The sequence below is a fragment of the Tiliqua scincoides genome, chromosome 9, assembly GCF_035046505.1.
Source record: "Tiliqua scincoides isolate rTilSci1 chromosome 9, rTilSci1.hap2, whole genome shotgun sequence".
NCBI classification, from domain to species: domain Eukaryota; kingdom Metazoa; phylum Chordata; class Lepidosauria; order Squamata; family Scincidae; genus Tiliqua; species Tiliqua scincoides.
In genome coordinates this window covers 11,740,299-11,751,919 of record NC_089829.1, presented here as the reverse complement: position 1 = coordinate 11,751,919, position 11,621 = coordinate 11,740,299, and the positions used below count along the sequence as shown (strand labels likewise).

Sequence of the window (11,621 nt, the reverse complement as noted above, 5' to 3'; positions counted from 1 at the left end):
TGATGAGCAAATTTGCTTTTATTACTTATGGGGGGAGGGGCAAGGAATTCTGCAGGGAACTGAAGCCTGGCCCCCACCCCATCTCCAGAAGAGTGCTCCACTTGGCAGTTGCAATTCAGGAGGCCTTTAAAGCCCCAAAAGCGGGATAAGGGAGAGGAGGTTGTGGGGGATAAACCGCGGACAGGGTGAGGCTGACCCAACTCCCTCTCAGTCGCAGCTTCTCTGCTTGAAACCAGCCCTCCCCATTGCTTTCCAGTGCTTTGCAACATCTGGGTTCCAAGGCCTGGCACTACAACTGTATTTCCCAGCATCATTCCTAATATAGCGAACCTTTGATTTAACAGACTTTAGAGACAACAGACATTTTCTGCTCCATTCAAAACTAGCCATATAACATTTCACGCATGGGCATCTCCACTGACTACAGTACAGTGCATCATATTTCAATATTAATGGACATTCTCCTTCCCCTATTAGTTTGCTACATTGAGGGTTCACTGTACTCTTGCTTCTCCCCCTCCAAATCAGTTTTCTCCTCTGCAGTCCAAATGCAGACGGTAAGCTCTGTGGGGCAGGAACTGCCCTGTTGCTGACATGGCTTCACAAAATGCCAACCGTACTGAAGCAGCTATATTTTATAAATTGTCTATTTTATACATTTGTTGTGTGCTGCCCTGGTGGTCCCTGCAAGGGCAGGATGGAAATTTCTTAAAATAAACAACATGACGAGCCTAACTCCAAGGGTTAGAATTCTGCTGCAAAACAGAGGCCTGTTGTCAACACAGTTTTGAACAGAGACCAATGCAAGCTGCTTCAAGCCTTAGAGGGACAATGTATGAATGCTGTAAACCTATGCTACAGAAAAACAACTTGCCCCAACTTCCCAAGAAAAAGGAGGGTGTATTGTACCGGTGACAGACTGCACTGGGAGGCTCTTGTTCAGGGAGTGTGCCCGCCTCGGGTTCACACGGCAACCGTCTTTACCCATGAGGTGCACCTTCCAAGCCTGTGGCAAAGAGGAGTGAAAAAAGAATCAGATCTTCCAGACAGAGCCTACTAGTGAATATGCATGACAGAAAGGAGGTGATACACAATTAGATTTGTGAATAAATGAATCAATTAATAAATATAATGGGGGGGGGGTTTAATCAGCAATTTGGCTAAGAAGAGCCACAAGGAGAAGCTGCACAAAATGAGAGAGGCATGTGCAAGAAGCCCCTCTTGTCACCCATCAGGAGGGGAGCCTGCCAATGGGTCTCTTGGTCTTTCTTTGGCCTGGAGAGGGAGAGGAGTATGTGAACTGTTCATAAGCAAGCTACTGGGAAAGGGGACAAGGCCAACACGCCTGGGGTCAGAGCAATCTGTCCCCCTGTGCGGCTTAACAATGGTAAATTCAGTTTCTCTCTCTTTGCCCTGTCCAACCAGCTCACCAAGTTGGCGGCCCACATTTGACAGTGCCCCAATGGTTAGGCACACAGCCCACCAGGGAAGGCTGCTCAGCATGACAGAACAGAGGGAGGTCTGATCTGCTTCCATGCTTGCCAGGATCAATCACAGATCTCCTGCAGATGCAATGGCAACACTACAGTGGAGGTGCAAGCATGCAAACACAAACATACAAAGTACAGGGAATCATTTGGGGCTATTAAAACTTGACAGAAAGTTCAACTGTACCCAGATCAAAAGCACACTTGCCTTGAAATCATTCAGATGTCTCTCCTCCAAGCAGGGAATGAAGATTTTGCATTTGAGCTCAGTGTCTGGCACTATTTCGGCAAACATGTGCACCAAGAGCAATGCGTACTGGCTGGTGCAAGGAAGCTGCCTCCTGAATTTCTCCTCCTCTTGGTTCCCCTGAGAACTTTTTAATCATGCTAACTGCATGATGGTGCACATGGTGCTCTTGTGAAAAACTCTAAATTGGCACACTAGACAGGCACACAGATATGCCACATGGTGTCATGCTCACCTCCTCTCCAGGTGTAAAGTTCTCATGGCACAACGGACAGTGATTGGCCACTTTTTCAGGTTTGGCAGCTGGGATAAAGAGAGAGAGAAACCAGAGAGAGATGTCATCATAAATGCCCTCTACAAGGGTAGTTTGTTGCCTGCAGCTGGTGTGAAGGGATGGGGGGCAGTCTCAAAGTTAGGGGCTTGGCCAGGCTTCCCTTGACAATTCAAGAGCAAGTGCCCCAGCCCAAAACACTAGCCAGGAGATTCAAACTTGGGTGCCCAAAAGGAAGGTTGGCTTCTGCATCAGAGAGCTATGATTATTTATACAACACTGTTCACAACACAGTAGTGTTTCACTAGGTGCTCACAATCATACTGTGATAACACAGTGTTTCTATCCATTCTTTGGTTAGGCAAGGGTATTGAGAGTGTGTTTTGGAGTTGAGGGCTCTTTGGTGCATCTTTTGCTGCTTAAGGAAGAGGACTAGCGATTAGCTCCGGTTCTCTGTCCCCCTTTACCAATCTATCAAGGACTAGGAAAACAAGGAGAATTGCTACTTCCACTTGATCTTATCTCAGAGCCTTGGGATGTGGGTTAGGAGCAACTGGGGGGTAGGTGGGAAAGACCAGCTCTCCTGTCACAAGAGGAGGACGGCCTGCCAAAAGGCTCCCTCTTTGCCTGCAGAGATCACAGGCCTAAGCCATGGCTTTGTGCCATGGCTGGCACTTTTGGGGTCTTCCTGTTTCTTTCTATCTTTTCTCTGGTCTTCCACCTTTCTCCCCTCCACTCTTGAGAGTGCATAACCTCCAGCTTTTCAGCCTCTGTTCCCCCCGATTACTCTCTGTGGTTTCTCTAATATCCTGCTCACCACTCCTCTCCTCCTTTCCTCATCTGGTACAATCACATGCCCCGTTTCCTTATTTCCTCTCTTTTTTTGTCCACCTAGAAACCGCTGATGCTGGGGACCTCCTTGTGAGAGTGTGTGCAAATACTGCATCACTTTCTCTTTTGTGTGTTTTTTTTAATTTTATTTCCCACACCCAAAAGCTATATATGCATCCATATTTTCATTTCATGCCAGCCCACTGAGCTGTGCCAGGAGCCACTGCACTTGGACCTTGCACAAACAGTCAGTTTCCTTTGTGCACATGATACATATGTCTTAGAGCATGCTCGTTCACACAAAGAAGTTGCCCTCCTCCCTCACTGATGTTGCTTGCAATACTGGCTGCTCCTCCCTAGACACAGCTGATTTGATGGCAGAATCCTCAGAATACCTGTGGAACCTGCTTTCCAAAGAGGCTTGCCTGGCTCCGCTATACTTTGAGCACCCTTCTATGCTCTCAGGCTTTATTTTTTTGGCTGTGTTTTAATATTATGCTGCTGCGACTATTTTACCTGTAAACTGCCATGAGAACAGTGTTTGAAAGGTGATTTCAGGCTCAATGTCATTTAAGATTAAGCAGCAAGTTGCTAATCCTGTTATCAGACCTGCATGCACACACTCCTCCCCCTTAGTTTTCTGTCCCTCTGGCAGTTGCAGTCACTCCTCCTCCTCCTCATTCTCTTCATGCTCCCCATCTGAAAAAAGACAGAGCCTGGGGAGCCAGAGAGAAAGTGGGTGGAGAAGAGGAGAGAGTGGCCTGGAGTGTTTCCTATGAGGCATTCTAGGCTACCACATTACTCTCTTTTCCACACATTTTCTCTTCCACTCTCCAGGCTCTTTAGATTAAGAATATGAAGAAGAAGAGAAGTTGCTGGAGCAGCAGGACAGGCAGGCACAGGGTGCATGCAGAACAACCACTGTCTCTGCCGACTGCCACCTGAACAGGGCACTTCACCTGGATGGCCCTGGATTATACATAAAAAATGGTACTGCTATCTGTGCACTGCAAATGTGCTGCTTCCCCTTGTCTTCCCCCACCTGCCCTAGACAGGAGCACTCACGGTTGCACGCCTTCCCCTTGATGTGTTTGGGCAGCTCGTCCTTCGGAAGGGCCTCACAGCAGCGTGGACATTTGCCAAAGTTGTCTTTCTTGTCACACTCTGTCAGCAAGTGCTCGGTCAAGCTGGCTATCTCAACGACCTGTATCAGGAGATACTGGTTATAAGGGTCAGCTCATAGGTGTAGGTGGTGGAGGCAAATGGGTAAAAGAGGAGGGCGCCAACCCCTCCTGGAATCTGCTGCCAGAGGCAACTGCCTCAGTTGGCCTCATGGATGGGCCAATATTGGCTCTGGGCACTACCCAGCTCTATCCGCTTTGTGGTGCCCTTTCCAATAGTCACCATTCACAGGTGGATGGTGCTCTTGCTGCCAGAGGAGCAACTTGGAGGATCTGGGATTTAACATTTATGGTCTTTGTAGGTATCTAGAGACACAGATTTTATGACACACGAATGAGCCCTTTCAATTTTTTTTTATGTTTACAATGACGTTTTGAGTTTACATGGTCTCTTTTACTCTAAAGTTTAAAATCTAAACCATTAAAAAAAAAAAAAAGACTACAGGCGTGTCCTGCTAACCATGGATTCCGTATCTGCAGTTTCACTTATCCACAGATGCGGGACCCCTGAACCCCTTCTGTGAGGGGGGGGCTCCATCCCCCCCACAAATCCATTAGCTTATCTAAGAACTTACCCCAGTCAAAAGTCCCTTTAAAGCAGATAATCATTAGGATCTTCTGCTTTAAAAACCGTTTTGGCTGGGGTATGTCCTTAAAGGAGCTAATGGGCTTGTGGGGAGGGGGGGTGCAGAGCCCCCACGCTGCAAGCCCATTATCTTGTTAAAGGTCTTACCCAGCCAAAAAGTTCCTTAAAGTAGAAGGCTGCCACCTGGCAGCCTAACCCTAAAAAACAAAACAAAACTAGACGGAGGTTAACAGGAAGCCGAAGCCGTTAAGGTCAGCTTTCTGTTAACCTTGATCTAGTTATTTACAAGTGACCAAACTGCCGGGAGGCAGCCTAAAGATTGCTACAAGCTCCTAAGCTTGCTGTGATCTAGTTTAAGCAAGTATTTCACCCTGATAAGTTCAAATCGCGGAGGGGGGGGGGCAAGGGTGTCCGCAGTATCTGTGGTTTCCAGTACCTGTGGAGTGTGTGTGTCTGGAACTGAACCCCCTGTGGACTATGCAATGAAAGAACTACTTAATGGAAGAAATGGAAAGAAAAAAATTGCTGTCGACAAGGGGATAACTGCAGGAATTGGATTGGTAAGGAGGGAGTCTTCCTGTCTCTCCTCTTCTTAATCTTCAGATTTGGAAAGAAAGAGGGGAAAAGAAAGAAAGAGGAAGTGTAGAGGAGAGTGGTGGGTAGAGCCTGTGCCGCAATGGGTAAGGGGAGAGACGGCATTTGGAATCCCACTGCAGGATCCAGTAGGTCTTGGGTTAACCATCCCCCCCCCCCCAGAAATATATCTATCTGGCAAGCTTATAGACAAGCTTAAACATCCAACTGCTTGTGATAGCTTAGTAGTGATGTTGAAGCCTCACCTGTTTGCAGTGATCACATCTTGCTAGCATGGGGCACCGCTTCCAGTAGTGGAGGTCTAGACCTTCCTCTGTGAAGGATTCATCCCTTTCACCACAGAAAATGCAGAGACTGCGGTTGAGGAAGAACAATGGAAGGAGAGATCTTAAAGCAGGTCAATCAAATGGAAGTTTCCCTTCCCCCTCCCACAATGCCAGGGTCATCCAATGGGTGCCAGCTGAGTGGCGGGAGATTTAGGATGGACAAAAGGAGGCACTTCTTCACGTAGCACAGAATTAGCTTGTGGAACTTGCTGACACAAGATATGGTGATGGCCACTAGGCTTGTGAGGCTTTAAAATTCATAGAAGAAGATGAGACAATCAATCGCTATGGCATTCAGGTTTAGACACAGACTGGTTCTGAATACCAGTTGCAGGGAAGTGGCACCAGGAGAGAGGGATGCCTTTTCTCTTGCTTTGGACTTCCCCCAGAGGCAGCTGCCTGGGCACTTTGGGAAAGAGGATGCTGGAAGAGAGGATCATTATTCCAGAACGTCTCTTCTTAGATTTTCACAACACAGCCTTCTCAGGCTTTCATGGTGGGGCAGCTGGGTTCTTTCCTTTTTGAACACAAGGCTTGTGCCTTGCTGGATTTAAGTTCTTTTTCCCCACTCCAACCAAAATCTCTCCGCTTATCGCTCAGCCTTGCAGCAAACTCCACCAGAGAGATTTAAAATAAGAATGCAAATGAGACAAGCTAACGCGTAGTGAAGCTAACATGAAGACATCTTAAATGGTTTCTTTTTGGGGTGATTCATGAAGAACGGAACTGGTGCAGAACATAAACAGCCCTGGAGAGTCTTTAGGAGACTGAGATCATCCCTCAAGTTCCAGAGGGGGGCACAATATAAATGATGCATGCTTTGAATTTGCACCTATTCTATCTATTTCCTCTGAAAACAAAATCTTGCTTCCTTTTAAACACTTCTCCATAAAAAGGCAGGCAGTTTCGGCTTCCTCAACACCTTGTTTACATGCTGTTTGGTTGAGCCCCTACTCACTTGTCAAGGTAATTTGCGACTGATGAATGATCATCCAGTGCCTCCATTGGCGCAGGCTGAGGGGATTTTTTGGATGACTCGCCTGAGGGAAAAATCAAAATTCAGCATTACACCACTTTGCTACCAGGCCTGCCTGGACAAAATGCTGAATATCTGCGCAACAGTCATCCTTTGGGGACAGGGAAGAAGGAATCCGGAAATCTTCCAAGCAGGGCTGGCCTTAGGAGCTGCAGGGCCCAATGGTAAACATTTTTGTGGGAGCCCCACTCACTGGGAGTAGCGACAGCAGCAATGAACCTGGGGCTGATGGCACCCTACGTGAAGCACAGCGCCTGGAAGCAGGTGGTGGTGACGTAATGATGTAATTGCCAACTGCTTCCTGGGGACCATTTTGGTGCTATTTGACCCAGGGGTGGGTGGAGAGGCTGCATGAGAGCTCCGCTGGCCATGCCAACCTCTGCATGGAGGTTAACCACCATGTGAAGTGCTGGTTGTGAACATAAGAATAGCCCCACTGGATCAGGCCAAAGGCCCATTTAGTCCAGCTTCCTGTATCTCACAATGGCCCACCAAATGCTTCAGGGGGCACACAAGACAACAGACACAACCTGTGTCCTGGTGCCCTCCCCTGCATCTGGCTGTGGGTGTGGGCGGCCTGTTCTCCGCCACAGTGCATCCCACCCCCCATGAGCAGGGCCAGATTGCGCTGAATCAGTGCAATAGGGCTAAAGCCAGTCCTGCCTGCTCTCAAGGGAATACATTTGTGGAAGGGAACTGCATTTTCCATGCACTCAAGCCTATACAATTCTTTCCAAATTAAGAGCATCAAGTGAAGCTGCAGTGTGGAATGCAGTTGCCCAATTTAGATTTTTGCCCTCCTTTCTTAGGAGGCTTGGCTTTGTATGTAGAACATCCTGCATTCAGTGCCCCAGTAACTGCCTCATCATCCCAAACACTCCAAGGGTACCATGGCTTTCATGTATCATGTTCTAACATTTTTTTTAAAAACCTACCTTGGACCTTGGATTTTGGAAGATCACTTTCTTTCTCCTAAGAGAAGTAAACAAACAAAACAAACAGGTGACCAAATCCCTCATCTTCATTTAAAGAGGAATATGCAGGGTCAGATCATCCATGAGACCAACTAAGGCAGTGGCTTAGTCAGGGGTGCCTACCTTCATCTGTCCATTCACCTCAACTGCTCCTTCAGTTCTCAGGGTTTTTCTCCAGGATCATACAAAATCCTAGTACCAACCCTGCACCTTCGATAAGCACTAGGACAGGCTGCAGTAGGGTCCAATTTGGGCATGGATGGGTGAAGAGTGGAGAAACACGAGACGGCTCACGCATGGGAGATTGGACAGATGGATGAGGCAAGTGTTGGCGACCTTCAATCTCGAAAAGACTATGGTATCGCGCTCTGAATGGTGGTTCTGGAACAGCGTCTAGTGTGGCTGAAAAGGCCAATTCGGGAGTGAGGCAAAGGGCCACAGGAAGAGGATGTGGTTGAAGATGATCTGGTGGTTATGGACCGCAAGTGTAGGTGAGACAAAGTAAGGTGAGTTCGGTTCTGTGGAGCTGGTGTGGAGAAGCTGTTTAGAGTGAAGGTTTGTCTTCCAAGGGGGGACTGGATGCAACTAGCACAGGGTTTTCATCTTTACAGAACACTCAATGTTCTGGCAATGGCTAGAGCAGTGAATCGTGGGTTAGACAGACCAAATCACCTGACTCCCTAAACAAGGGGTTGGCAACTTTTCTGGCAAAGGGGCTGGACCTTTGGTGATGATGTCATTGCTGAATATCTGGGTTGTCAACTCCTGGGAGCTCTGCATTGGCTGGATGACTTTGGGTGCTGGGCTTGATCTGGCCCATGGGACATAGGTTGCCAACCCCTGCCCTAAAAGGACACACATTGTCCTAAAATTGTTCATTGTACACACACAGGGGTCATGTTTTGCTAGCGGAAAGCAATTATCCTCAAGGGAGAGGGAACTCTGATACACCTTTCAACAGGCATGCTCTGTGTATGGGGGGCCCGCCTTGTTCAGTCAAAAGGAGACAGCTCCTTTTGTGCATGTGTTTGTGTAAATCTGGTGTGCATGCTTGTGTGTGGGGGAAGTGGGGAATGCTGGGGGAGGGGCAGATAGATGCTTGGCTAGCAAGAGGAGATCTGTGGACCTCTAGGTAGAAAACAGTGGAGGTTACTCTTTCCCACCATGAGGCAGAGCCATTCCAAAGCATGCAAAGCCCTCAGCTGCCCTCAGTTACCTTTGCAGCGTGTGCTTCCGTTTGCAGCTCCTTCAGAGCGGCCAGCTGACCTTGCAGAGCTTTGATCTCCTCTTTCTTCTGCTTCTCAACTTCTTCAGAAGCTGTCTTTTTTTGGGCCTGTGAAGAAAGTGCACAGCTGAAGGTGGTTGTGCTGTGGATCAGAACCCCTAACTAACGGGGCCTGCTGGCAGAATTGGTAATAGGGCTACCTGATATTGAATACATTTCTCAAGACTACAGAACATAAAGGGATGCCTCCTTGCTCACTTCCTTCAAATTCCTTCTTGAAGCCCACCTGTCTTGCGAGGCCTTTGGCATCCTGTGTCACTCTCCTCCCTACTGTAACTAAGCTTAAGTATGTGTAATGGAAAAACTTTATGTGCACATTTCCTATGTCCATCTCCCTCCACCTCTGTTGTCCCCTGGATTCCCTATAGCTTGACTGTAAATTCCTTGAGGAAGGGATCTGTCTTTTCACCCATAGTAAACCATTATATACACTGATGGCACCATTCATAAAAAAGCCTCATTTTATTTAGACGGTGAGAAGCAACTGACAGCTGAGGCTATGCGTGATCAGGATTGGGCTTGCTCAGCCCTACTGATGGCGCACTGGATGTCATGGTCACATACTGAGCAAATTGGTAGCTTACAAAATTGGAGTGTGCAGCTGGAGCATCTTCCATGCAAGGAGAGGCTCAAGCGCATGAGGCTCTTCAGCTCAGAAGAAAGGCAACTCAGGCACACAACTGGGGCTTATAAAGCAATAAACAGTGTGAGCAGGGAGAAGTTTTGTTTCCTCCTTCCCACCACACTAACCAGAGCTCACCCCATGAAACTGACAGGTGGGAGACTTGGGACTGACAGGAGGAGAACTTGCTTTGTACAGAGTATCATTAACCTATGGAACTTGCTACCATAAGATATGGCAATGGATAGTAGACTGGATGACTTGGAAAGCTTCTTGGACAAACTCATGGAGAAAGAGAGTCTGACAATGAGTGGCTTTAATCTCTGTGGCTTAATGGAACCTCCATGTGTCAAATCAGTATGCAACTGTCATGAATATGTACAGTTTAGGCCTAGGTTAGCATGTGAAGCCTGAACCAAACTAAGTCAGTAACGGAGAAGTGGCAAGCAGTTCCTAGCTGCAAGAATGTGAGTAAACAAACAAAAAGATTGTTGTCTCTCCTTTGCTGGCCAGAAAGGACAGACAACAAGAATTACAACCCATTGGAATGTTTAACACCTCAGTAGACTGAGGGGCGCCTGATCAAGTGGAATGGAATGCAGCTATGGATCTCCAGTTGGGAGGGGTAAGAACTAGGAGGGCTAGCAACCAGACCCACTCTGAGAAGGTTCTGTCCTCAAAAGTTTCTGATTGGACAGTCTAAATAAGTATGAAGTCACCTCAGTACTATTAGCATAGGAAATATACTAATGAGTGCCCCAAGGGGTGTGACCGGTTCTTCTTGGGCAGAGTTTTTTGGGTGCAACATCCTGCACGCTGTGAGCTCCATTGTCCACCATGGGCATCTGGCCTCACAGGTAGCCTGGAGCTAAGAGATCTACAAGAGTAACTGACCCAGGTGAGAGATAGGGATTAATAGAGATAGCCAGCTAGCTTTATTATTTTATTGCTGATATGTTTCCTAGATGTTTATGCCTCTAGCATTTGCTGCCTTACTGTAACTTTATGTAACCTTATGTACTTAATAAACTAAAATACCTTTTACTAAGCTGTTTCATTGTCTTTTGAGGACAAAGGTTCAGAATCCTGCCTAGCCGTTCAGCAAGCTACCAAGTGCTCACTGAGGTCTAGTAACTTGAGGACTGAAGCTTTAACTGGAGAAAGCGCTCAGTGCCTGCAAGGGACAGAGTTTAGCCTAGAGGGTCTCAGTGACCCTGGACTGAGGCACTGGCACATCCAGGGCGGTGGCAGTACTACTGGACGGGGAGGGGGCCTTGAGGGCTTTAGAGTTTGAGAACCAAGAACTCTGAGCACCCCAAACCCTCCTAAGTTTGCGACAGCCACCAAATACTGGTGGCTGGTGAGCAACAGCAGAAGAGAATGTGCCTTTGTGCCCTGCTAGTTGGATTCCTGAAGGAATCTGGCTGGGAGCTGGGGGAAGTTTGGGCTCCTGTCTAGTTTGATCTTTGGTCCTATCCAGCTGGGCTCATCTCAACTCCTACTTAAGTTGGGGCTCTACGCATGCAGATGCTTCTGGAAATGTGACTGTCCAACATGCCGATGTCAGGGGTCGGGTGAAAATCAGGTTGATCCTGATTTTTGTGTCACACACAGCCGCCAGTATTCTCCTTGGGCTTACAATTTCTTGTTGGATTAAGCACATAATTCCATCACACCTGATCACTGGAGCTGTGCTTGATAGCTTGCCCACCAGATGGCCATGCATGCAGCCCGGACAGTCCAAGGAAGGACTGAGTACCATCTCTGGAGCACCGCGGCCTCACCTTCATTTCAGCTTCTGTGAGTTTGCCATCTATTTTAGCAAAGCCATCGAAAAGTGTCTTGTAGAGAACGTTCTTGCGTGTGTTGGCATCATCAGGGGGAAGGTACTCCAGGATGACAGCTCGGTGCTGCCGGTACATATCGAAAATGATCCGCAGGGCCGTTTCTCGGACCTCATACACTCGGTGTTCCAGAGCTCCAGAAGCAAACTAAGGCAAAAAAAAATGTAGCATTTTTAGTGTGCCTTCACTGTCCTTAAAGACAAGTGCACATTTTTTCTGTCTTGAAGTAGACTCTGGGAGGAAAAAAAAACTGATTCTGCAAGTTTCTGGCATTTCAGGGGAAAACTGGCTGTGCAAAGACCCTATTAGCTAGCACCTGTGACGTCACCAACTCCCA

General features: G+C 47.7%; 1 protein-coding gene across 1 annotated transcript in view; it reads right to left on the bottom strand.

Moving 5' to 3' along the window:
• CEP104 (centrosomal protein 104) overlaps nt 1–11,621 on the bottom strand; it is a 30,362-nt gene that overhangs the window by 4,370 nt on the left and 14,371 nt on the right. The window contains exons 14-21 of the mRNA XM_066637746.1: nt 11,225–11,431; nt 8,750–8,866; nt 7,495–7,531; nt 6,482–6,563; nt 5,443–5,551; nt 3,902–4,040; nt 1,970–2,037; nt 910–1,006 (exon numbers count right to left, since the gene is read on the bottom strand). Coding sequence (XP_066493843.1) covers nt 910–1,006; nt 1,970–2,037; nt 3,902–4,040; nt 5,443–5,551; nt 6,482–6,563; nt 7,495–7,531; nt 8,750–8,866; nt 11,225–11,431 — 856 coding nt within the window. The remainder of the gene's footprint in view (nt 1–909; nt 1,007–1,969; nt 2,038–3,901; nt 4,041–5,442; nt 5,552–6,481; nt 6,564–7,494; nt 7,532–8,749; nt 8,867–11,224; nt 11,432–11,621) is intronic.